The sequence below is a fragment of the Megalobrama amblycephala genome, linkage group LG13 (genome assembly GCF_018812025.1).
Source record: "Megalobrama amblycephala isolate DHTTF-2021 linkage group LG13, ASM1881202v1, whole genome shotgun sequence".
In the NCBI taxonomy this organism is placed as follows: Eukaryota; Metazoa; Chordata; class Actinopteri; order Cypriniformes; family Xenocyprididae; genus Megalobrama; species Megalobrama amblycephala.
Window position 1 is genome coordinate 18,765,484 of NC_063056.1, and position 27,460 is coordinate 18,792,943.

Here is a 27,460-nt window from a genome sequence, read left to right on the forward strand (position 1 = left end):
CTATTCATCTTGTATATCGAGGAAGTGAAGGGGTTTTGAATTATCAATGTGGCAGTGTTGTTGCAGTTGTTTCTATGATTGTATTTTAAATTTAAATTTGTCTGAAACTGCATTTCCTGACAATCGTCAGAATCATTCAGTTGTCAATCAAATAAACATCATAAAATATTTAATAACCAAACACATTTCCTATAAAGATAGATAAACAGCAGTTTTCTCTTAGCCTCAGCAATTCCCTCTCTTTCCACTTCCCTAAAATCTTTTTTTAAAAAAGCCATTCTTCATGATTTGTCAAGGGTCTTGCTGTTGCACCCAACCTCTTACAGCTTTTGTCATGTGCCTAACTACTATAAAAACAGCATTATTCTCTGAGCAGCAAAAAAGAAAAAAAAGAAAAGTTGTAATTTCTGCAGGATACCATGACAATATTGATAAACAAGAGTAAAAATTAAATGAGAAGTCTTGTTATAGAAGTAGTGCAGTGTCATGAAAGTTACTTTTTGTCTTAGTATTCTCAGTTCCTCAAATGAAACAAAACCATGGCAACAACACCTGCTGCATTCAATATTATTTTGTTTTACATATTAACAGAACAACCCATACTGACATGATATTGTTACTGGAAAACAAGTCTCGCTGTTACATGACCAATTTTCCCCCCAACAACTGATCATAAATATTAACCTAATAATTACTAATTTCCTAGTTCATATTTCACTCATTTTTTGTTTGCTAAGTCAAACAGTCCAAAAAGATATAAAGTTAAAGTCATGTTTATGTGAATGAGAAAGGGCCAAAGAGACCCTGAGCTGCACATACCGGATAAGTTATTTTCTTTTTTTGTTTCTATTCTTGTTCTTAATCTAACAAATACCGCAGAGATTACGGACACAGAAGTAAAGTATCTACTGACTCACCAGAAACACAATCCAAAAATAGATGTCATGAGTAGCCTTCAGTTTACTAACATTTATTTGTTTTATGTATAGACAATACTACCACATATATCCTTGGTATTTTAATTCAATAGAAAGATAGAAACAAACATTTTAACACACACACATTTGATTTCCATAATTTGTCGCTGAAAAGTTTCAGCTACAAACTAGGTCAGACTTCCTCTGACTGCAGGTTTAATTACTCAAATGTTGCTACTGCTAAAGAGGTCAGTTAGTGGTAGCAAACACCATGTTAAATGCCTGTACAGTAGGCCTAAATTATGTCTCATCTGAACATGTTTCCACTATCTTTTTAAAGGGATAGTTCACCCAAAAATTTAAATTCTGTCATCATTTACTTGCCATTCCAACCCTGTAAAACTTTTTTTTCTGTGAAACAATAATATGATATTTTTATTTTATTTTTTTTGTACCAGGGCAGTTTCCTCACAGAACGCAGTGCCTCCTCAAAAAATTAAAATAATCCTCAACACAAAAATAAAAGAACATAATTATTAGAAAATATGATATTACAAAGTGTATAAATCACTTTTTCTAAAGTGCCACTGTCCGAAAGCAACAGCAGCAGTTAAATTCACAGTGTGAAACAGCATCTCTCTTGCCTCCCCTGAACCTATTGAGTTTTGCATGCCGTGAGTTTGTTGGGGTGTAATTGAGAATGAACAGGCAAAAGTCTCTCTTGGCTGTTCAAGCAATAAATGTTGTTTTTGTGCACGCTTTCTGTGTCTGCAAATCAGTCTGAGTTTACAAATAATGGTGAAGACTAATTCAAAAGTAAGTAAACAATTTGCCCACTTAAATATCTCCACTTGATGTCACGTCAAAATCACTTGAAAACATGATCTATGAGTTTTTTTTAGTGAGAAACCACCTTGGTGAAATTAAAGGTACTTCTATAGGTCCAAGATCATCATGACACTTGCAGTGTTTACCAAGCTTTGATCACTGATGATCCAAAAATAATGTGACTATTAAAAAGAACAGCTGAACATCAGTCCACAAATAAAATATACATGAAATATGAAATGTGCTACTGCGTTCTTATAGTTATTTTGGATTAAATGTAAAAATGCCTAAAAGGCTCTAACTTGATGAGAAATATAAATAGAACATTATTGTTAATGTAAAAATACAAAATAATATAATTATTCTTAATTTATTTATTTAACCTGGAAAACATGTGTAACTGCACCATGAATTTATATTGGATTAAAAAAATGTATAAAGCAGTGAGGCCTCTTCATTTCAGTACACCTCTGCATGCCACTGCTTTGTAGGGGAAAGCAGGTCAAGAATAGAAGTGAAATATTATGACATTCCCCATTGGCAGGGCACGTTGTAACATTTAAGAGTCATGTTGTAACTTGTTATATGATCTAATAAAAAAAAAGGAGAATATGAAATATTTTGTCAAAGAAATAAAATTATCAACCTTTTCCATTTAAAATAATAGCACTTTTATTAATAAAAAAAGAAGCAAATTTTGGAGTTTGACAATGAACACTGCAAAACGCAGCTATTGCATAATTCAACATAATGTGGTCAAATAGGAATAGGTGAAGAAACACATTTACACCTTCAGAAAAACACTTAGCACGAGCTTAACATGACACACCCCTCCCTCCACACACAGCGCTCACAGAACAGGACACGAAGAGAACGCTTTACATTTCTTTTTTAAATTTCTGAACATTGAATATTGACTCTCAGCCTCACCATGGTTTCTCAACAAAACGTTATAAACTAAACTAAATAAAAACCATCCCTTTTAGATACTGTATTTTAAAGATGATTTTGTAATCCAAATTAGCTTTACTGATATTTAGGAAAGGGTTTAAACATTTTTTTTCATGCGTGTTCAATGAAACATAAACAGTTATTGCACATGCACCTGTGGAACAGTCCTTAAGACACTAACAGTTTACAGGAGATAGACAATTAAGGTCACAGTTCTAATAACTTAGGACATTAAAGAGACCTTTCTAACTATGAAAAACACCAGGAGAAAGATGCCCAGGGGTCTCTGATCACCTGCGAGAACATGCCACAGACCTGCTGCAGGAGGCATGAAGAGTGCAGATGTGAACAGAGCAATAAACTGCAAGGTCTGTAATGTAAGACAGTGCTAAAGGGAGACAGGAAGGACAGCTGATCGCCCTTGCAGTTCCAAACCACGTGTAACTATATGTGTCCCTAGACGTGTTCGAGAACTTGCAAGACACGTGATTTGGTGAGAGAGTGGAGCACATTTCACAGCAAGAACTGGTAAATCTGACTGCTACTAATTCCATTTCTGTTCATCATATTTGTTCAGTTTATGTCTCAGTTGTTGATTTTTTTTTTATGTTCATACAAATATTGACACTTTTTAAGAAATTTGTTGGGGAAAAAATAGTTTAAAGTGAAAGGACGTTTCTTTTTTGCTGAGTTTATATGTGAATGACATCACTAATGTCCTAGAATAGCTAGTAGCCAGTGTTGCTAATAGCTAACCTGATAGTGTCTTCTGCTAGTTAGCTAAGCATTATCTGTGATTGGAGATTAAAATGATAGCAGATTTGTCATTTTAAATAAACACTAAAAACTGAGATGAAAAATTCACTTCAAATAAGATATTTACTTTTGCTATCATGTTCAGCTATATCTTCCAAATATTTCTGAATTTTGATCAGTCATGGCCTAATGGTTAAAGAGTCAAACTTGTAACCCAAAGGTTGTGGGTTCAAGTCTCATTATACTGGCAGGAACAACAACTAGTAAGTACACTAAGCTTTGTCTGTTACAACTATCCTTACTTTGTACCCCACTTTCCCCTACATAGAAGTAAATGGTAACCAAAATACATTGGTTTCTAACAGTTCTTCAAAATATCTTCTTTTGTGTTCCACAATGACATGAGGGTGAGTAAATGACAGAAATGTCATTTTTGGGTGAACTAGCCCTTTAGATCGCCTGAAAGTCCTGAAAATGAATCATGACTGTAGTGACTTTTACCTGACGTTCTCCGTCATGAAAATAATTTTTTACAGTTATTTTACAATAATTTATTACAATGTTTTATCAATAATATATGTTTATCAATCATAATGTTCCCTTTCAGTCGGTCACGTTCGACGTACGTCAGTAGTGACCGACGAATTGGGATATCGCTTAGAGAGCCCTATCATCTTCGTGTAAACTAAAACAAGCCAATGGAATTGGCGTGCGATATTTGCATAATGCGCACCGCCCCCGACAGGTGTATATAAATAGGAAGCGGATGCAATCGCACTCTGTCTTTCGCTTCGGAGCCATTCTCTGGTGTCCTATTTAGAAGACTCTTTTCTTCGTTTGTTATTTATTCTAAAACAAAAAACAGAAGAGGATCACAGCGAGCTTTTAGTGCTGGTGAAGAGGGCACGTTCAGCGAGGTCGCGAGTGTCCGAGGAGCTGAGCTATAAGCTCTAAAACTGCTGTTTTCACAGCAACACAAAGAGTGTGTGTGTGAGCGATTTGGGCCGGTTCCTCGGTGTGTCAGGGAGTGGTGTACCTGACACATCGCGTCGCTCCCTGGGTGCTTCAGCACGAGTGAGTTGACTTCCCCTTCTAAAAGAGCTTTACAGACGAACCCTGACAGTATGTCATTTCGTCTGTGCGTTAATGGATGCGGTCGTTCCCTGGTCCCTGCTGATGGGCACAATCGTTGCATCTCGTGTTTGGGCATTCTGCACGCTGAAGCAGCTTTTGTGGATGGTTCATGTTCCCATTGCGGGAACATGACCATCGCGGTGCTGAGGTCGAGGCTCTCCTTCCTGAAGTCTCAGGAAGCGGGGGTCCCCTCTCCTATGCCGCGTACGACCGTTTTTTCCGGCCCCCGGAACCGGAATGACGGTACGGCGCTGTATAGAGAGGGCGACCTGAGGATTCCGGTCAGGGCTTTCCCGCCGAGCGGAAACGCTCCTCGGGCCCCTGCCGCCTCATCAGCACCGCAACCCATCGTGCCACCGTTGGTTTCCGCTGGGCCCTCTACGGACTGTCCAGCCGTTACCTTTGGTGTGCTGGCGGCGGATCGGATGTCGACCGCTGCGTCGGAAGGTGAGCCTGAGTCCTCGGGGGAAGATCCGGACGCGCTGCCACCCGGGACGGTAGTGTTGCCCGAATCGGATCCCGAGCTCGCGGCTGTGCTCTCCCGGGCCGCCTTGTGCGTCGGGCTTGGGTGGAACCCTCCACCCTGTCCCGGCCCATCTCGGTTGGACGATTGGTACTTGGGGGGGGTCGCGCTGGTCAAATCCAGCGTCCCGCCCCAATGCCTTTCTTCCCGGAAGTACACGAGGAGGTGACCAGGTCTTGGCAAGCTCCGTATGGGGCTCGTACAGGGCCTGGTCCCTCGTCCGCCTTCACCTCCCTGGACGGCGGGGAAGCCAGGGGGTACGCGAAGCTCCCGCCAGTCGAGCGGTCTGTTGCGATGCAGTTGTGTCCAACGACCGCTGGCGGGCGCGGTGAGCCGCGTCTCCCGTCCCAGGCCTGTGATTTCTCAGCCGGTCTGACTGAGAAAGCTTACAGTGCCTGTGGGCAGGCTGCCTCTGCCCTGCACGCGATGGCCCTTTTGCAGGTCTATCAGGCAAAAGCGCTGTCGCAGATGCCCCAGGAAGGTCCTGACCAACAGCTGCTTGGGGAGCTGCGCGCTGCCACTGACCTTGCCCTCCGGGCAACGAAGGTGACAGCGCGTTCTGTTGGCCAGGCGATGTCTACACTGGTAGTCCAGCAACGCCACCTCTGGCTGACCTTGGCAGACATGAGGGAGACCGACAAACATCGGTTCCTGGATTCCCCCGTGTCTCCGGTCGGCCTTTTCGGCGACGCGGTGGAGAGCTGTGCCCAACAGTTCTCCGCTGCACAGAAGCAGGCTGAGGCTATCAGACATGTCATGCCACGGCGGTCCGCTGCTGCCTCCACCCAGCCGCCCGTGGCTCAGCCTCAGCCCGCTCGTCGCCGAGGGCGCCCGCCTGCGTCCTCCTCCGCCCCTGCTAAGTCGGCAAAGCAGCAGCCTACACCAGCCAAACAGCAGGGTGCCGGTCGCGGACGTGGTGCCCAGCCCGTCTCTGCCAAGCCAGGTGGCAAGCGGTCGGGGAAAACTCGGCCCTGAGACGGGCGACCTGGAGCGGAAGGTTCCTGCCCTTCGGGAGAGTATTCCATCTGCTCTCCCACCCCCGGAGGAGGGCCGGGGGGATTTTGTGGCGTCTGTCTATCTACCGCCGCTGGCTCTCCGGAGTCCAGCGGTACCCACTTTGCCACAAAAAGAGCAGTTTCCTCAAGCTCCAGGTCACAACAAGGTGTGTCTGCCAGTGTGCCAGGCCCCGCCTCGCCGCTGGCAGCACCCTCCCCATTCGCCAGCAGGCGGCAGTGTGATGGCGCAGACCGCGTCCCGTGCGCCGTCTCCCATGCACACTGCTGCCTCGCAGAGTCCGACCCCACTCGCGGCCGCTTCCAAGCCGCCCGAGTCGGGTCCCTCTCTGCCTTGCTGCCCCACCCCCGGTGCGTCTGTGGTGCCTTTGGTCCCGCTGGTTCGGAGTCTGGAGGCGTGGAGCACGCTTCCCAGCCCGTCCCGCTGGCTCATTCGCACTATCAGACTCGGCTATGCGATTCAGTTCGCCCGGCGTCCCCCGGTCTTCAGGGGTGTCCACTTCACTCAGGTGTCGTTGGACAGTGCCCCTGTTCTCCGGGCGGAGATTGCTGTCCTCCTGGCGAAGGATGCAATCGAGCCGGTCCCTCCAGCCGATATGAAGTCGGGGTTTTACAGCCCCTACTTCATTGTACCAAAAAAGGGCGGTGGGCTACGGCCAATCCTGGATCTGCGCGTCCTGAACCGGTATCTTCACAAGATGCCGTTCAAGATGCTCACGCAGAAACGCATTTTCGAATGCGTCCGTCCCCGGGATTGGTTTGCAGCAATAGACCTGAAGGACGCGTACTTTCATGTCTCGATTCTACCTCGACACAGACCCTTCCTCCGGTTTGCGTTCGAGGGTCGGGCATATCAGTACAAGGTCCTACCCTTCGGGCTGGCCCTGTCACCCCGCGTCTTTACGAAGGTTGCGGAGGCGGCCATTGTTCCCCTCAAGGAACAGGGCGTTCGTATTCTCAACTATCTCGACGACTGGCTGATCCTGGCCAGCTCGCGAGAGCAGTTGTGCGAACACAGGGACATGGTTTTAGCTCACCTCAGCCGGTTGGGTCTTCGGGTCAACTGGGACAAGAGCAAACTCGCCCCCGGGCAGAGGATCTCTTATCTCGGTCTCGAGCTAGACTCGGTTGCACGGACTGCGCGTCTCACCGAGGCGCGTGTCCAGTCGGTGTTGAACTGCCTGAGTTCGCTCAAGCGCAGGACAGCGGTTCCACTGAAAGTTTTTCAGAGGCTCCTGGGGCATATGGCATCTGCAGCCGCGGTCACGCCGCTCGGATTGCTTCATATGAGACCGCTTCAACACTGGCTCCGCGGCCGGGTCCCGAGATGGGCGTGGCAGTGCGGCACGCTCCGTGTCCCCGTGACACCGAGCTGCCGTCGCACCCTTGTCCGGTGGTCGGACCCTTCGTTCCTGCGGGCCGGAGTACCCCTCGAACAAGTGTCCAGGCACGCTGTGGTCTCCACAGATGCCTCTGCCACGGGATGGGGGGCCACGTACAACGGGCATGCAGTGGCAGGTCTTTGGACGGGGCCTCAGCTGCATTGGCATATCAATTGCCTCGAGTTGCTAGCGGTTCGTCTTGCGCTGGCCCGCTTCAAGAAGCTGTTGTCAGGCAAGCACGTTCTAGTCCGCTCAGACAGCACTGCGGCCGTTGCGTACATCAACCATCAGGGTGGTCTACGCTCCCGTCGCATGTCGCAACTCGCCCGCCATCTCTTGTTGTGGAGTCAGAAGTATCTGAGGTCCCTTCGGGCCACTCATGTCCCAGGTGTGCTCAACCGTGCAGCCGATGCGCTGTCACGGCAGCCTCCACTTGCGGGCGAGTGGCGGCTCCACCCCCAGGCGGTCCAGCTGATTTGGCAGCGTTTCGGCGAGGCCCAGGTAGACCTGTTTGCCTCCCCGGAAACTGCCCTCTGCCAGTGGTTTTATTCCCTGACCGGCGGCACGCTCGGCACGGATGCCCTGGCACACAGCTGGCCCCCGGGTCTGCGCAAATATGCGTTTCCCCCAGTGAGCCTTCTCGCACAGCTCCTGTGCAAGGTCAGGGAGGACGGGGAGCAGGTTCTGTTAGTGGCTCCGTATTGGCCCACTCGGACCTGGTTCTCAGACCTCATTCTCCTCGCGACAGCCCCTCCCTGGCCGATTCCTCTGAGGAAGGACCTCCTGACTCAGAGACGGGGCACCCTGTGGCACCCGCGTCCCGATCTATGGAACCTCCACGTGTGGTCCCTGGACGGGATGCGGAGGTTCTGAGTGATCTCCCGCAAGCGGTCGTAGACACCATCACTTCCGCTAGAGCTCCTTCCACTAGGAGTCTCTATGCGTTGAAGTGGAACCTGTTCGTCGAATGGTGCGCCTCTCGCCGAGAGGACCCCCGATCATGTTCGGTCGGATCCGTGCTTTCCTTCCTGCAAGAAGGGTTGGAGCGAAGGCTGTCTCCCTCCACCCTTAAGGTGTATGTTGCCGCTATCGCCGCACATCACCACGCAGTTGAGGGTAAGTCCCTGGGGAAACACGATCTGATCGTCAGATTCCTGAGGGGAGCGAGGAGATTAAATCCTCCTCGCCCTTCCTCCGTACCCTCTTGGGATTTGACCCTGGTTCTCACAGCTCTCCGGGGTCATCCCTTTGAGCCTTTGCAATCAGTCGATCTGAAACTAATGTCTCTTAAGACGGTTCTTCTGGTTGCATTGGCTTCCCTGAAGAGGGTAGGGGATCTGCATGCATTTTCGGTCGACGAAACGTGCCTAGAATTCGGGCCCGGTGATTCTCACGTTATTCTGAGACCCCGGCCTGGATACGTGCCCAAGGTTCCTACCACTCCCTTCAGAGATCAGGTAGTGAACCTGCAAGCGCTGCCCTCGGAGGAGGCAGACCCAGCCCTAGCTTTGCTCTGTCCCGTCCGCGCTCTGCGCGTTTACGTGGATAGAACGCGAAGCTTCAGGACCTCAGATCAGCTCTTCATCTGTTACGGAGGCCAGCAGAAGGGAAAGGCTGTCTCCAAGCAGAGGATGGCCCACTGGATAGTGGATGCCATCGCCTTGGCGTATGAATCCCAGGGCGTGCCTTGCCCGCTCGGGTTGAGAGCCCACTCCACCAGAGGGGTGGCCTCTTCCTGGGCGCTGGCTCATGGCGCCTCGCTGACAGATATTTGTAGAGCTGCGGGCTGGGCGACACCCAACACGTTCGCTAGGTTTTATAGCCTACGTGTAGAGCCGGTATCTTCACGTGTACTCGCATCCACTAGTCGGTAGACGTGCTGTACCCACTCTAAGTGTCGGCTTGCAATGCCATTCCCGCCACTGGCCGGATACGTGCATACTTCTCTCCAGTCGTGTTCCCCGCTTGGCGAACCCTGTCGAGCTCCTCCGCCTCCCCCTTCGGCTCGGACATTGCGGAGTGTCTGATGCCAGGCCTACATCCGTCGCTGACGCTGTCTGTTGGCTGGGGCCCATATGTCGTGACCCCTCTACGTGAGCGGTCCCATATGTGTATTTTCCACGGTTTAAAACTCCCTACGGGCCGAGTCCGTGTCTTTCCCTTAGCAGAGCCAGCTCTGCTGTCACCTGTCAGATGAGTCTCCCCCTAACCAGGTGGAGCCATCCCAGGGACTCCATATGCGTACTGCCCCCCGGGCCAGTCCATATGTGTATTCCCACGTAAACTCCTCCCCCATTGGGTAGGTAGTGGTCTCCGCAGCGTCCCTTCGGGTTCGCTTCCCCAGTGTGTCTAGTTTACTTAGTGGGTAGTGGTTAGACAGCAGTAGACTCTCTCGGTGTAAGCTCGCCCCCTTCACCGTCAGCCGGTGCTATGGGCGGCTGAGCTTGCGCTGGGCACTGGAAGGGGTTTCGTAACTGTGGCGTTTTAGTTGGGATCCCAATTCGTCGGTCACTACTGACGTACGTCGAACGTGACCGACTGAAAGGGAACGTCTCGGTTACGTATGTAACCCTCGTTCCCTGAAGGAGGGAACGGAGACGTACGTCCCGTCGCCACAGTTTCTGTACCCTCGCTGTAGTGCGGACACCAGTTGTCTCCTCAGCGAAAAACAGAGTGCGATTGCATCCGCTTCCTATTTATATACACCTGTCGGGGGCGGTGCGCATTATGCAAATATCGCACGCCAATTCCATTGGCTTGTTTTAGTTTACACGAAGATGATAGGGCTCTCTAAGCGATATCCCAATTCGTCGGTCACTACTGACGTACGTCTCCGTTCCCTCCTTCAGGGAACGAGGGTTACATACGTAACCGAGACGTTTTATCAATCATATTTTCTTTTACAATGTTTTATCAATCATATAAGAAAACCATTAGTTTGAATAATTAAACAGCCAGAAGTGTTTTGTAGACCTTATGGCCTATGCATGAACAACTGTCACAATGTCAGGAGCACTGGAGAAGGTCATGTGACCCACTGAGTATTTTGCCAAGTTAGGGTATTTCCAGGACACTGCAGGTGGTTGTGAGAATAAAATCATTACCATGAAATGAAGTGAAGATGTCATAGGGAGGGTTTCCTCCTCTGGGAAGGAGCCAGGTGATTGTTTGGAACAGATGTGGTGAACTTTGAAGTGGCTGAGTATTGCAAAATAGCAAATAAGAAAAAGGTATAAGAATGGCTCTCTGGCCAGAGACACACTCAGATGTCCTGCAAGCATCTCGGCTTTGTTGCCTATAGGAACTGCAGCATTAGAGTTATATTTACTCAAGTACTCAAGAATGAAAATTTCAAAAGTCATTGTTGAAAAACAGCACATGCTTGTTAGGTATGTTTTGAAGCATGGCAGCTGGTTTGAGCTGGTTTAAGCTGGCCCTTAATTGGTCCTTACTGGTCATGAGCTGATTTAAGCTGATCAAGTGCTGGTCCTAAGCACAATGTAAAAAAGTAAAAAAAAAAAAAAAAAAAACGGCATCTGTGGTTGCCAGAACTGTAACAACATTCTGTCAAATTTACAGTAAAAAAACATTTCGTTAACTGATATAATGTTAATTTACCAACCTAATGAAGTACTAATGTCTGTTTTGTACCTTTGTAATACACTGACAACCACCAAACACAGTGGTGATGAGAGTCACATGATGAATCAAAGTTCATCAAAGGCAGCTTTTCCAAAAGCTGAGAAGGACAATACTAACATATAGAAGGTGAACAGTGTCATTCACACAAACACTAAACACCATCATGATAACACACATGAAATTTTAAAAATGCAATAAACATTAATTTAACAACATTAGATGGAACATAAAACCCTACATAACTGGATAGAAAAAAATAAGAAAAACTAAACAGTTATTTCAACGTCAAATGTGAAGTGTCATGCAGGGTATTGTGGGAATGCCAATTTATGTTTTTTCATTGTAAATTATAAAATGACTTGTTATTTTTCAGTTCCAAAAACTGTAAATTTAACGGTATTTTATCATAAAATGACATTAAAATGTACCATTAGATCTATTACAGTTATTCCCCGTATATAGTATGGAAACTTTCTATAAACCAATGAACTGTTTTTTACCGTAGCATTTTTACAGTCTTTTACTGTTAAAATCACAATCATTTTTTTACAGTGCAACTGGCTCCAGCTCAGGACCAGCTTATAACCAGCTCATGACCAACTAAAGACCAGCTTAAAGCATTCCTAGGTCTCTTTTTGAATTATATTTGTACCACGGGCGGTACAGTGGAATCCTAAGGGGATAAACCAGTTCAAACCAGTTGCCATGCTTCAAAACATGCCTAAACAGCATATGCTGTTTTCTTCAACAGAGGTGACATTTCCTTATGTCACTTACATCACAGAATGTTACCCCGAAAGTCCAGTGAGAAGTTTTTGGTTGGTGTGGGCTGGTATTTTAAGGTCTGAGGCTGTTTTCTATGGTCATGAGGTTTGCAAGTACAACAAAAATTGACAGGTGGTACCTCTTATCCCCATGTGCAACTTCAACTGTATTTGACATATAGGCCTACTGCCTATTTAAGAATTGAATATTTTGTCAAGATTACCTTTCTTTATCTGAACCGCACATCTGATCTGTCTTTAGCTCTCTCTATATCTATGCTCATCGTCTCCCAGTTCCCTTTTCTTTTACTTAAAAGTACTCTGCCAGATTTCTCTTCTCTATTCTCCTTCAAACTTTTTCATTTGTAGCTTTCACTTGACTAATAGTGACAAGTAACCTGACACTAACAAAATCTCTGCACCTATAAGGTAGAAAACCAAAACCAGATAACAAAAAGTACAAATGAATATACGTGAGCAGCGATGTGTGCAAGTGAGAATGACAAAAAACTGAAGAACAGGACGTGGTGTAAAGGTGTGAAAAAAACATCCCGTTGCATGAGCATCTGTGACATAAGGATGAAACATGATGGAACAAAAGAAGTTTTACTTTGCAAGAATTACTTTTACAAAATCAGCAACTTCATACTGATGGAAAAATAAACATAAACTTGATATATTTGTGATACAAAAACAGATAACTGGTGATAAAATATCAAAGCTGGGCTGATTTTATTGTTTTATGATTGAAATGTTGAAAAAAGACTTATAAATTACATAAACATAAGACTGAAATATTGTCAATTAGCATACATAACTACAATTACAATATCTCTGTAGTTGTAGTTTGCTAGACAACATAATCTATAAGAATGACAAACAATAACTAATGTAATGAACAATCAATGTTTGTCAGCCTATCATGCATCATATTTCTGCATTTCCCAGAGCATCACATTTCATTGAGAAGGCAAAATGAACATTTGAAATAGAATTGTGAATGAGTGCAACTGATCGTTATCATATTTCCTCTTTTAAACCCTGGTGCTCCCTTGCCACTGTCTCCTCCTCCTCTGTCTCTCTTCTGCTCATCTGCATGCCGTGACCTTTAGGTCTATTAATGTGTAACTCTCAATGTGTCAATCATTTCAGTGCCTCTCGACCACTGTGAGTCCTACATTCACACAGGTACGTTTTCTTCCTTCCAGACCTTGTTCTTTTATGATCTCCATCCATCATAACCATAGATCGGTCACATTGTATCATTGCTCAAATGAATGTTTAACTGTTGTTTTAATTTTACATTTGAAGATGATCAGTGATCAACTAATTTTATTTATTTATTATTGGATTTATTTCTCGCTATAATATTTTGTGCATTTCGCTTTTGTGTGTTTCGAATTGCTTCGAATTACACTGTAAAAAATTACCGTGATTTTCAGTCAGTAAAAGATTGTAAAAATGCTGCGGTGAAAAACTGTTAATTGGTTTACAGAAAGTTTCCGTACTATATACGGTGAATAATTGTAATAGATCTAACGGTACATTTAATGTAATTTTACGGTAAAATACCGTTAAATTCACAGTTTTTGAAAGTGAAAAATAACAATTCATTGTAAAATTTACAGTGAAAAACCGTAAATTGACATTCCCACAATTACCTGCGTGACACTTCACATTTGATAAATTTTTGTTGAAATAACTCTGTTTCGTCTTAGTTTTTCTCATTTTTTTCTAATCAGTTATGTACATTAGGGTTTTATGTTACATCTAATGTTGTTAAATTAATGTTTATTGCATTTTTAAAATTTCATGCATGTTACCATGATGGTGTTTAGTGTGTGTGTGAATGACACTGTGTGCTCCTTCTATATATTAGTATTGTCCTCCTCAGCTTGTGGAAAAGCTGCTTGTGATGAACTTTGATTCATCATGTGACTCTTATCACCACTGGGTTTGATGACTGTCAGTGTATTATAAAGATACAAAACAGATATTTGTACTTCATTGGGTTGGTAAATTAACATTATATCAATTAATGAAATATGTTATTTTACCGTAAATTTTACTGGGATTTTTTTTTTACAGTGTACTGAAATCCAATGTTAAATATACATATTTAAAATGTAAAATTCACATGTAACTCCGTAAGTATGTTTATGGTTTGATGTCATTTTTACAGTATTGTTCTGGTAACCACAGCTGCCGGTATTTTTCCGTAGAAACAACAGGATTTTTTTTACAGTGTACTTTAATGATTACAATTACAATTAATGATTTTAAGATTTCGATATTAAAAGTTAAACAGACTGACATTATTGCAACTGCATGATGATACATGAGGGGAAATACCAGGGGGTGACAAATATCACCTCCAGAGTTTTCAGGTTTCAATTACAGACATTCAGAACATTATTGTAAATAACACTTTCGCATAAAGTGTAGGGTTCAGGACACTATAAGTTCTGAAAGGGGGGTTATCGCAAACATTTTAGGGTCCCCAAAAACCGTTCATTGGACAATTCTTAAAAGCGCCATCTTTTCTTAGTGTGAAGAACATTTTAATAATCTAAAGAAACGTTTTTCACTATAAAGAACTTGTTGGGGAATGCAAAGGTTCCAAAAATATACCTGTAAAATAACAGAAAAAGTACTGGCAGCTTATTACCCGGACATTATCCAGTAACTTTACGGACATTTCCTTTTACCCTAAACACAACGCAATGAAGTTCAAAATTCTACACTTGTAAAAAATATATATGGAAAATTCCATTATATTATTACAGTACATTGTGCCCTATTTTTATGGATTTTTTTTAGAGTGTGGAATCATTGACGCCAATAAAGAAGCTTTATTTTTAAGAGTGTGCCCAAACTACCCACAGTCTCATTTTCAATGAAATGGTGCTTTTACCAGGAACGTCCACTCAGGAAGGTGTTAGACTGATACATCAGCAACAAACCTGAAGGTCATAGTTGATTCAGCTTAGTTTCATCAGTGATGAGAATCTGAATTGCATTATGACAGATAGACATCAGTGATGAATGCGCTTTGTGGCCAATGTGGTTTTTCATTTTCTCTTATCTGTTCAGTCGAGTGATTCACATAATCTGTGAATATGAAAACACCTGAAAAAATCAGTTGCAAAAGCCGCTGTAACTTCACTTATAAAATCCTGAATTTTGCTCCTGCAAAGATATGAATATATGAAAAGGCTATGAATGATTCCTAATATATACAGCAATATACAACATTCTGTCATCATTTACATCTTGTTTCAAATCTGTAGAAAAATTCCTTCAGAGAAACACAGAAGAAGCTATTTTTATGAATGTTTAAATTGTTTTGTCCATACAATAAAGGTCAGTGGGGTTCAAAAAACATTTGACCCTACCTTCATTTTATGGACAAAACAAACAAACAAACAAAAGACAGAACATCTTATTTTGTGTTCTATAGAAGTAAAAAAAAAAGAAAAAAGTGTTGCACGGTCATACAGCGACATGAGGGTGAGTAAATGATGACAAAATTTTTATTTTTGGGCAAAGGACCCCTTTAATTTGAGCTTGTGTCTGCCATGATATCTCATCATTGCCCCCTTCTGGTCAAAACACGTTGTTTCAGCAAAGTAAAATGTAAGGCTAAATTGAAACTTTACCCTCAGACTTTAAATCGCACGTTCAGACAAAATGCTGCCAAACACAAAACAGCACATTCACTAGTTTAACATCTCACACTTAAAACACTGATTAATAATGGACACTCATGAAATTATTGTATAGCTAACTAAATAAATAAATGCTGTATTGAAAATAAATTATAGAAATAGATACTAATTCTAATATATGTTTCTCTGCAGACAATGAATTTTGATACAAAGATGACCTTCACAATGGATGCCCTTGGCTTTACTGTCGATTACAATGACAGCTACAGTGAGATTTATGAAGATGACTGCTGTGGTGAAGGACTTGTGTGTGATCAGGAGTCTAGCATGCACTTTGATTCCATTTTCATTCCGGTCCTTTACTCTCTGGCGCTGGTAGTGGGGCTGGTAGGAAATGGGCTGGTTCTGGTGGTAATGTGGAAGAAAAGGGTGAGCTTGAACGTTACAGACATCTTCATCCTTCACCTGTGCTTAGCAGACACTCTGCTGCTGCTGACGCTGCCCTTCTTGGCTGTAGAGGCAGTGAAGGGGTGGATCTTTGGCACAGCGCTCTGCAAACTGAATGGAGCTCTGTTCAAGGTGGGCAAAATCTCTGAGGCCAAGAAGTTTTGGCGGGAGTTTTTATGGCAGTAACATTTATAAAATCATTTGGTCCATTGCTTCTCAATTTTATTGCCTATATTCAGTGATAGAATTGAATGAATTACAATAAATTCTATTATAGACATTCACACTGGTAACCTAAAAATGATAACATCTAAATAAATGGTCAAAAATATTATTTAATATTGCTGAATCAACATAAATGCATTAATTTATACTAACAAAATGAATTTTTATGGGTTAAATCAAGCAAAAAAAAAAAAAAAAAAAAAAAAAAAAAAAACCAAACAAACAAAAAAACAGCTCTATAAGGTAACAATTGCAGACTACCACATTGTACAGTACAGTTGGAGGAACACTCTTACATTTACACTTAATTCTTTAGCAGACACTTTTATCCAAAGTAACTTACAAATGAAGAGACCAATAGAAGCTATCAAACCAACAATAGTACAACAATATGTAAGTGCTGTGTCAAGTCCCAGTTAGTCTAGCACAGGGGTGTCGAAACCCTGGCCTGGAGGGCCACCGTCCTGCAGAGTTTAGCTCCAACCCTAATTAAACATACCTGAACCAGCTAATCAACATCTAACTAAGCATACTAGAAACTTACAACCAGGTGTTTTGGAGGTGGTTGGAGCCAGGGGGGTAAATTTCATCAGACCGTTCTCTTTGGTTCAATGAAAAAGCTGACTAAATTGGCCAAAATATTCTTCTTCAAAATCATTTATTTATTGCAATATTTTTTAAGTTGTTTACAACCAAGTCACCAAAATACGATGAATACACATTGAGCAAAACCCAACACACAACAGTAAATCTATTAGCCTTATTACAGTTCACATATTCTTATCACAATGTTAGTTGTTGTTGGTGTGGGTGACTTAGTATCCAACAAGCTAGCAAACAAGCTAGGTAACATTATAATCGCTAAAACAGCGGATTTACAGAAAAAAATCATCAGTTATATATAATTATTAGTGATGGGTGATCTCAAAACACTGCTTCATGAAGCTTCGAAGCTTTATGAATCTTTTGTTTTGAATCAGTGATTCGGAGCGTGTATCAAACTGCCAAAGTCACGTGATTTTAGTAAACGAGGCTTCATTACGTCATCACTGTTTCGAAACATTTCAAAACAGTTCGAAATTTCAATGGTTCACCGATAGAGGGCGATGATAAAGTAAACCCATGAATCATGTAGCTTCACTGAGAACTATTGAACAAGTGTCTATGGGTTTTACCTGATCTCTGATCAGTTTTATACATTTGTAGATGTTTTAATTAGACATTAGAATAATTAAAATGAATAATGGTAGTAATCTCTTATTGGCCTGTTAAGCTTGAGCCATGGAACAGAGAAACAAGACCTGAAAATTGATAAAAGAACACATATTATACAGACACTCTATATTTAATAGTATTAGATGATTAGTTAATTGCATTTGATCTTTTTTACTTTCAATAATGCTTTTGCAATACATTTGTTAAAGGGTATTTTTAATGCACGCTTGGCCTGTGTTTTGTTGCATTTACACTGTTCTGACCACTAGGGGTCACCATGAAGACGGGTGTCAGATTGTTTCGAAGCCTCGACACATTACGGCACATTTGCTTCAACTGCTTCAGTGTTTCACGAAGCCTCGATCTGCCCATCACTAATAATTATAACTAATTACTCATCGTCAGTATTAAAGATAAAATAATCACTTCATCCGATGTTTTTGAATAAAATATCCTTGACAGCCTACTTACTGGAACTCTTCTCAACTAACTAACGTTACTGTCTGAAGAACTGTTCTCTCCCGCCGGCGCCGCCAGACTTCTAGTGTGACGTGCGCGGTGGACCAAACCACTGTGAGGCAAGGGAGGTGTGACTCAAAATGTTTCTAAACTTAAAACGCCCGTTTGCATTTGTATTGCTTTACTACTAACATAATTATTTTAAGAATATATAATTTATTTACAATACTTAGCGTGGTTTTTAATTATATTTTTGGGGGGGACTGCACTCAGATGGTGGGAGCTAAACTCTGCAGGACAGTGGTCCTTCAGGTCCGAGTATGGACACCGCTGGTCTAGCACGATACAAATTTTTAAAAAAATAAATAAATAGAATATAAATTGAATAAAATAGTAAGTGTTATTATTAATGGTAGTATTAATGATTTAAAGAACCTTTTGACAAATGCAGTTGATTGAGCTTAACTTGTACTGGACCAGGAATATTGCTTTAAGAAACAACTTCTCTCATTCTCGCATCTTTCTCCATCAGATCAATTTCTACTGTGGCATTTTCATGCTCTCCTGCATCAGTCTTGACCGCTACCTGTCCATCGTCCACGCAGTCCAGATGTATTCTCGTAAAAAGCCCATGGTGATTCACTGTTGCTGCCTGATGGTCTGGCTCTTCTGCCTTCTGCTCTCCATTCCTGACTGGAAATTCCTTGTGGCCGTCAAGGACAGCAGACGTCAGGATAAAACAGAATGTGTTCCATTTTACTCCTCTGATCGTGAATCTTGGATGCTTGCCACTCGTCTGCTCTACCATATTTTGGGTTTTGCTATTCCAGCAGTATTGATGCTGTTCTGTTACTCTTGTATCCTCCTGCGGCTGAGACGTGGCTCTCAGGGCATGCAGAAGAAGAGGGCCATCCGTGTCATCGTAGCCCTCGTACTGGCTTTCTTCATCAGCTGGACGCCTTATAACATCACCCTCATGGTTGACACCATACAAAGTAATTTGTTTAATGTGACTGTCAGTCCCATTAACCAAACATCTTGTGAGAGCAAAACAGCATTGGATGTAGCTCTTACAGCAACTTCCACATGGGCCTACTTACACTGCTGCGTCAACCCAGTCCTTTATGCTTTCGTGGGGGTGAAATTTCGCAAGCACTTGCTGGATATGCTGAAACCACTGGGCTTCACGCTGAAGGGCCCAGCAGGCGTGGTGTCACGGAAAAGCTCTGTATGGTCAGAGTCAGTGGACACCTCTCACACATCTGCCTTCTGAAACATCATATGCCATCAAACCAATTTATGTACAGTCAGGAACCATGTCATCTTTTTCTGCAACCTTTAACATCTGTATCCATATTATGTCAGAAGAGTATGGCTTTAAGTATGCAAGCATTTCCGTTCACACCAAGGATGGTAACTATAACTAGTTTTAATGATCATGATTCATCTGAGAATCATGAAGTCCACACCACAACTATGAAGATAACAACGCAGAGCAACGATATCACTGGAATCACTTTCAGAATGACTTTTCCCAGCTGATTAACAATAAATCCATTAACAGACAATCAGAATCCACCCAACTTCAAAGATGAAGTATATAAGATACATTCTCTAAACCCAGTTTATCGTACATTGATTACTATTAGTATGTCATTCATGGGTTTATCTCCCCCAAAAGTGTAAATGTTGAGCTTCTCAGGCACCATTAAAACATTGAGAGCATTCTGCTCAGATCCATCAATCTCTTTCCAGCTCAACTTATAGTGTGAGTTTGGGGCGTGGCTACTGTAGCAGGTGGAGCCAAAAAGGGTGTTTAGCCGGAGTGGATGGGACCATGACTGACGCATTACATGGGAAAAGACATTCAGCTTCGGTTACAGAAATGCAAGCCAAAATTTGCTGCATTTAGACCTTCAAGTAATAAACAGGTCATGAACACGTCAAAGCGCATGGGGCATTGCGATGCGAGCTACAGCGGACTCTTCAATATCATACAGCATCATCATGTACCCGTTCAGAAAGACAAATGTACATGCTCCAACAGAAACCTGAGCTTTTAATGGCAGCTGCAGTGACAAAATGACTTTACCAATCGGTGATTGACTTTTTTATTTAGAAAGTGGGACTTATTCTGCCATATTGCATGTTGGACTTTCTCCCATTCATAAGTAATATGTTTGTATATCTAAAGTGATATGTTGGATGGGTTTATTATAAACGAGGCGCTCGGGTTTGAATTAGCCTCTTCAGTTACTTCCTCATGACACATAGCAACACAGCTTAAAGTATTCCTAATATGTACTTTTATTGAAAGTAGCCAACATTTACCCATTGAGACATGCTTTCACAAGCACCCATAAGAGCTGTGATGTTCGAGCTGGGGAAGGCGAAAGGGGCGTTGGCAAGGTTGTTTGAAAATAATGCTTTATTTTTGTAATTCTGCTAGGTGCCACAAGTGTCGCACAAACTACATACTTCACCTTTAAAACAACAGATGACAAAACTGCAGCATATCACTTATAATAAACAGAATATTAGTATCCATTGGTGTGGACTGTAATATTTATCTTTATTCTTATCTTTATAGTTATCGTTCTTGGTGTGAACAGGTCTTTATTCTCACGACTGTGCTGATTAACATGCATGAATATAGAGAAGTCTTTTATCTTACTTTCATATATTTCTATTTGCACATGTGTAAGTTACTTTAGGTTATTTTTTGCATTTCTCATTTGCATTTTTGCATTCTCATTTGGATCAGACTTTTGAAAATACAGTTATACAATTTAAAGTTCTGGAGTTATTGTATGTAGTGTCTAGAATTGTTCTTAAATGTATTTGTTAATTGTCTTATGTTTTTATTTTTTACGACAATGTTTTTAAATATCTCATTTTGCTGTAAACACATTATTAAAACATCTTAAAGGCCTACTTGTGATGTAAAGCAAAACTGCAAATGTGTATTTTGGTGCTTACTGTCTTCTTATATTTTGATGTACAACTTTGTTGAACCACTTTGTATAAATAAAACCTTTATTTCAAATTAGCTTCAATATAAAGGTCATGATATACCCAGTGAAGTTTTTTTTTGTTCTTCGTTTAGGGGTAAAAAGTAGTTTGAATGCATTTAGATGAGCATGTAAATACAGTATGAGCTGCATACTTTCCTTACAATAACAAAATAAACACAACAAAAATGACAATAGTGAGAAAACAGTAGTTAAGAAAGCATCTGATCATAGCAATGTGGATGTTTGCACAAGCTTTGCAATTCAGCACTCCAGTCAGGTAAAGTCACATTTATTTATATAGTATTTTATACAATAGATTAAACCAAAAAGCTTTACAGCATTAAACATAAAAAAAACAGTGTAAATGTTGCTTTCAATTAGAATTACACTCCAGTTTTTATAACAAAGCAGCTCTCCAGAGTTTATAGGCTCGTTCGACTTCATGCAGCGCTGCACAGACCGATCAGTGTATGACATTAAAGTAGTGCAAGAGCGATTACAGAGCAGACAGCTCCATATGCTTTTGAATCACTCTCACAGTACTTTGATGTCATACAGCGCCAATCAAAGTCTTATGTTTTTTACTCGTAGACGTCTGACCTTGACAGACTCAAAAGTCAACAGAGGAAATGATCCGGAGAAGATTTCCACATCAAAGAAGATGGAGCCTCAGAGTGCACATATCTATTATGTAATTGCCTCAGACCAATGGTAGTTTAAAGGTGTTTACCAGATGGAGCAAACTTTTCTGGAAAGTTTGCTTTCACAAACTGTTTCAATCTCCAGAAGCAAATTCCAAGTGAACTTCCTGGTATATTGGGGCAGTTCTATGAAGACATTTAAAAACTAATCAAAGAATCTTGAATTCAATTCTGAATAATACATGCAGCCAGTGCAGGGATCTGAGTGTTGGAGTAATATGATTTCTATTTTTAGAGCGAGTTAGCATTCATGCAGCTGCATTCTGAACTCTTTGTAAGCGTTTAATAGAGCTCTTTGGTAACCTGGGTGTTCTGGGTGGTTGCTATGCAGTTGCTAGGGTGCTCAGGGTAGATAGATAGATAGATAGATAGATAGATAGATAGATAGATAGATAGATAGATAGATAGATAGATAGATAGATAGATAGATAGATAGATAGATAGATAGATAGATAGATAGATAGATAGATAGATAGATAGATAGATAATCACGTTCCCACGAGTTGCAACAACAAAACTAAGTGATCCGACATGTCCCGGTCACTGTGACACAAGTATTATCAACATTTTATTATGTAAGCTTTATGTTACACCTCAAATGACAAGTAATTTATAGTGTTAATTAATTAGCGAGTCCATTAACTCATTCTCTCAAATGGCTTGGGTATGTAGAGCTTTCGCAGCTTATGGACTGCATGCCGCTGGAAGATGACCCTGAATTCATTCTTCCTCTTCTTCTGAATCATTTTCTGGTTCAAACATATATGGCTGAATTAAACCAATATTTCCACTTGCCATTGTGTAGCAGTTACTAAAGTTGACCCAGTCAAACAGGTAGTCCGAACTGGTGTGATTGAGTGGAGGCAGGGACTAATTGGCATATTTTCATACAGTATCTGCATATACTAAATTAGTTACATTCAAGCTATATTATGGCAAGAAGAAATTATTTTCACCAGAAAAAAAACTTTAAATGTCATTTTGATGATCAAAGATGAGTTTTAAGGGATACAATTATTGACTGCATAGTAAATGGCAGAAAAAAAATCAGAGGTATACATTTTGTATAGTTTGGGCCAAAGATTCAGGGAAACCAAGAATGTAGGGTTCCAAAGTTATGATCCAAAATGCCAATTGCCTTGTAGTGCCACCTAGTGTCAGACAGATGTGTGGGCAGAAAATTAAGGAAGAAGAAGAAGTAGAAGAAAATTAGTCACACAATAGGGTTCCAGCACCTTCAGTGCCCTAAAAAAACATGAGGTCCAAGGGACTACCTGCAGGATGCAGAGCACAGAGCCTATTTCTCACAGATATAATTACACATAGTAGGCCTATAGTGTTCATATGGTTTCCTTTTCATTGAAGTCTCTATGGAACTGCTGATGAGCGTAAATTAATAAGAACACATTGAGTCATAATTGAGTCATATTTGTGATTTGCTAAGTAATGCGTGAAGAGTGTACCTCTGTTTACCACATGTAATGCTGGAGTGGTTAGCTTACACATGTCCCAGATCTGTTAAAACAAGACATGTCAAAACAAGTCTGTGTAGACACATCCTGTAAAAATGAAACGTGTGATGTTCAAGCTATTCTGTTGTTCTCAACCATCATCTGCCAGGGTAACTATACAACACAAACTACCTTTTTGCTACTGGTCCAGTCAAAAAACTAAAGAAAAAAACAACAAAGGAACGTTTTCTTCCTTTCTTCACTTTTTCTTTTTCCTATTCTCCATCCATGATGTCCATACATCCATAATGGTAACATTATATCATTGCTCAAATGAATGTTTAATTGTTGATGTTGGTTCCATGTATGTTAAAGCTTCTTCATGGAATCATCAATGTCAATAAGGAACATTTATTTTTAAAAGTGTAAATACCCACAGGCTCATTTTCAATAAAGTGGTGCTTTTACCAGAAAATGAACACTCAGGGAGGTGTTAGGTACACAACAAATGTGAAGGTGATTTAGCTTAGATGTGGCCAGTGTGGTTTTACATTTTCTCATACCTGCTCAACTGAGTGATTCACAGAACAAGAAAACACTGTAACTGCTGTAACTGCACTTTTTGCTCCGAAATAGAAATGAATATATGAAAAGGCTATGAATATCCTAATATATGTAGTAATATAGGCATCATTTACTTATCATTTACTTTTGTTTCATACCTGTCGAAAAAATGTCCTTCAGCGGAACACATAAGAGGATATTTTTATGTTTAAACTCTTTTGTCTGTACTATGTAATAAATAAAAACCATTGGACCTTATTAGCTTTCATTTAAAAAAAAAATGAATATCTTCTGAATATCTTCTTTTGTGTTCCACAGAACCAAAAAAAAGTCATACAGGTTTACTAAACTGGGCAAATTAGCGTGTGAGCGCAATCCCAAAAAAACGCTGATGGGAATGGAAAGTTCTCCACATGATCTACTGACGCAAATGCAGCTGGATCATTTCCATAATGACCAATCCAATCTACCAAGTGCAGCGCAAATTATTGTCAGGTTTAAAATATGCTTTTTTGGGGTGGTAAATAATGGTGCAAATACTAGCCTAAATTGACTAGCGCAAACTTTAGTAAATCATCTTGCAAGATTAATTTAAATACTCTCCTGCCATAAATTTTGCATCTGAAAGGGAAACTCTTACAAATGCATATGCAATAAAGTCAGCTGCAAAAAAACAACCCTGTCCACGCCTTTTCAGCACACGTTTTTCACTGCATATCTTTTGTAAATCCTGACAGTAGTTTTTAGCGCCAAACAAGCCAAAGGTTTTGCGGTGGCGCATGCTATTATAGCAGATACTATTTGCACCTTAGTGTAATGTAGTAAGTATCTTATAAAACAGTATGAAATAATAACAACATATTCTGTGTATATGATTATATTTATTAAAATCACAAATGGATGCTGGTTTATTGGGACATTACTTTTACCTATCCCTTCCCCTACACCTACTCGGTTAAACAATTTATTCTATTAAATACCAGTTAGTCACTTAATTTCCATTATATTGATTTTTTTTTATTTTTTATTTTATTTAAAATAAATGTCCACTGATTGATCCACTGCTTCTCTATTTTATTGTTTTATGCATATCTTCATTGGCTGAATTGTATGAATTACAATATTCTATAGAATATACATTCAATTGGAGGTAAAGGAATATTCCTTTATTTCTTTTTCTATTTAGAATTAAAGGAATATTTTTGGAGGATTCAGAAATATGAAGCTTATAATTTCATAAAAGCTTACATTAATTGTTTTTATAAAACTTTAGCTGTATTATTTGAGCTGTATACCTATAGCTGTTGAAATCATTTTCACAGTTTTAGGGTTTACAGAGTTTCATGGTAACAAAGTTGTAAAATTGTATATAACTTTACATAGAAATGGTTAATAAGGGATATTTTACAAGTATTTTACAAATCTGCCCCATTAATTTCTCAATATAACCCAGATTTTGGCTTTTTTAAAAAGTGGAAAATAATTTATGTTAAACAACAGATGCTGTTGATTGAGCCTAACTTCTACTGAACTGAATATTGCTTTAAAGGGGTCATGACATGAGAAAAAATATTTGCCTTCATCTTTTGATATATAAGAGGTCTTTGTACCATTAAAACATCCTACAAATTTCATAGCTTAAAATATCCTCCTCATTATAAAGAAAGCGTTTATTTAATCAAGCTCCAAAAATAGCTCATTTTGAAATTGCGGGATCTGACGTCACACAGGCACATATGACTGCCTCTAGAGCAAGACATCGATGAATAGTTATCAGAATCAGAATGCTTTATTCGGCAAGTGTGTGAACACAAGGAATTTCTTGGTACATACAGTCATGTGAAAAAGTTAGGACACCCTATTGAATTCCAAGGTTTTCTGTATCAGGGCGTAATATAAAATCATCTGGTCCTTGGCAGGTCTTAAGGCCCTGGTATACTTCAAACGAAATCGAAGAACGAACTGATGTGAAGTCATTTCGAACAAAATCAGGCCAAAACGAAGTTCGTTTTGTGTTCTTTTTGGAAGTTCGAAACGGCTTGCCAAAGCGAACTTTCAGGAAAAGTTCGTTCTAGCTGCAAAACACCTTCGTACTACCATTGGTCAGTGACAATAACGTAACAGGACGACAGCGCCAGACTAACAGCCTGAGGCCGGAAGTGGGCGTAGCAAATTTATCTTCGTAGGCATTGCTCCATTTGGAGCTTTTTAAAGTTTAAAACCATGTTCATGTCAAATATTTTATTAAAATGATCTAACCGAAATGACGGAGATGATAGATATATACTCACGTTGTATACATGAAATCAAAATTGACCTTATTTATTTTGTTAGCTCAAATTGCTAGTTTTGTGGTGAACAATTCATCCGTGCAAGTCAATCCACACAAAAAAATTTTTGGCTTCATAATATTTAATCAAAATCTGAAAATGCTCCTCCCCTCTGCAACGGTGCCCCTTCTCTAATGACGTCAGTTTGACGGCTTGGGTTGAAATCGCTTAAACCACTCCCCTCCAACCGTTAGTCTGCTATGAGTAGGGCTGTAGTCAAGTCCACCTTTGTCGAGTCCAAGTCAAGTCCAAGTCCAAAAGGTTTGAGTCCAAGTCAAGACCGAGTCCAAAGAGGTTCAAGTCCAAATCAAGTCCAAGTCCAAAACGTTCGAGTCCAAGTCAAGTCCGAGTCCAAATGAGACCGTCAAGACAGAGACAGAAAAAAAAAGAATCCTCTTCAAGACCACATACACATACATTTATGTGATGCAAGAGACAGCATATCTTAGATTCTAAAATAATAATTTTGCGTTATTATTTTTTGCATTATTACTTGTTTTTAAATTCTCTACAACTGTGGTTCCCAAACATTTTACAGTCGGGTACACCCTGTGGCATCTCTTCCACTTAGACTGCTGCAGTCACACCTTTTCCATTAAGGGACAATATTTTACCCTTTAAACTGATTGTGCATTAAAGTGCTTTTTTTTACCTCTATAAATTCCTTTATAAAATAAAAAATGTTTTACATTAAAAATGTCCAAAAGAGAAATAAGCAATGATGTTAAAACGTGTGATACTTTAAAATATTGAACTAAGTAGGTGGCGGTAAGTCACTGTCTTAATGAGTGAGTCATCGAGTCAGTCATTCATTCATTCAGTAGCGAAGCAAGTGGATGTATTTTTGAAAGGGTGATTGAATTATTGACTCTCATGTTTTTTTTTTTTCACAGCCACAGATTCGTTCACAAAACATCTATATCAGTCTCAGTTCTGCTGTGGCTTTCGTTTGAACTAGAGATGCGCTGATTGCAATTTTCTTGGCCGATTCCGATTTCCGATTTTTGGATAGTGTGATCTGCCGATACCTATTTTTGCCGATTCTGATTTTCTTTCTAAGAACTATAATTGACAGCATATACAAACAAAAATCTACCTTTCTTCAATGCAAAGTTTTATTTTCATAAAAAAAAGTAAAACTCAGTAATAAAATAAGAACAAATAAAAAAAATTCCAAACAGCAAATAAATGCAATAGAATAGAGAGCTATGAAACTAAGTTTTTCAGGTTAAGTAGGTTTTTATTTAGATAAGAAATACTACTGAAATTAAAGTAATCAAATATAAAATAACACATCCATGTTGGTTACCTTAATTTCTGTATTTTTTATTGTAAATATTAAATACAGATTTATTCTTACCATTAAAGTTAAAAACGTATTCAGTCAAGATCAGAAAGTGATTTTCTTTGTCTTTTTCTTTTGTTCTTTAAATAACATGACAGACAGCAGCAGGAATATTCGACTGCTGTGCCTTT

General features: G+C 40.7%; 1 protein-coding gene across 1 annotated transcript; it reads left to right on the forward strand.

Annotated features, from left to right (window-relative positions):
- Positions 1-13,014: 13,014 nt before the first annotated feature.
- On the forward strand, positions 13,015-20,973 carry cxcr3.1 (chemokine (C-X-C motif) receptor 3, tandem duplicate 1). Its single transcript, XM_048153748.1, has 3 exons — positions 13,015-13,098; positions 15,771-16,157; positions 18,457-20,973. Exons 1-3 carry the CDS (start codon positions 13,045-13,047, stop codon positions 19,195-19,197), a joined length of 1,182 nt encoding a protein of 393 aa, XP_048009705.1. The 5' UTR covers positions 13,015-13,044; the 3' UTR covers positions 19,198-20,973.
- Positions 20,974-27,460: the final 6,487 nt, after the last annotated feature.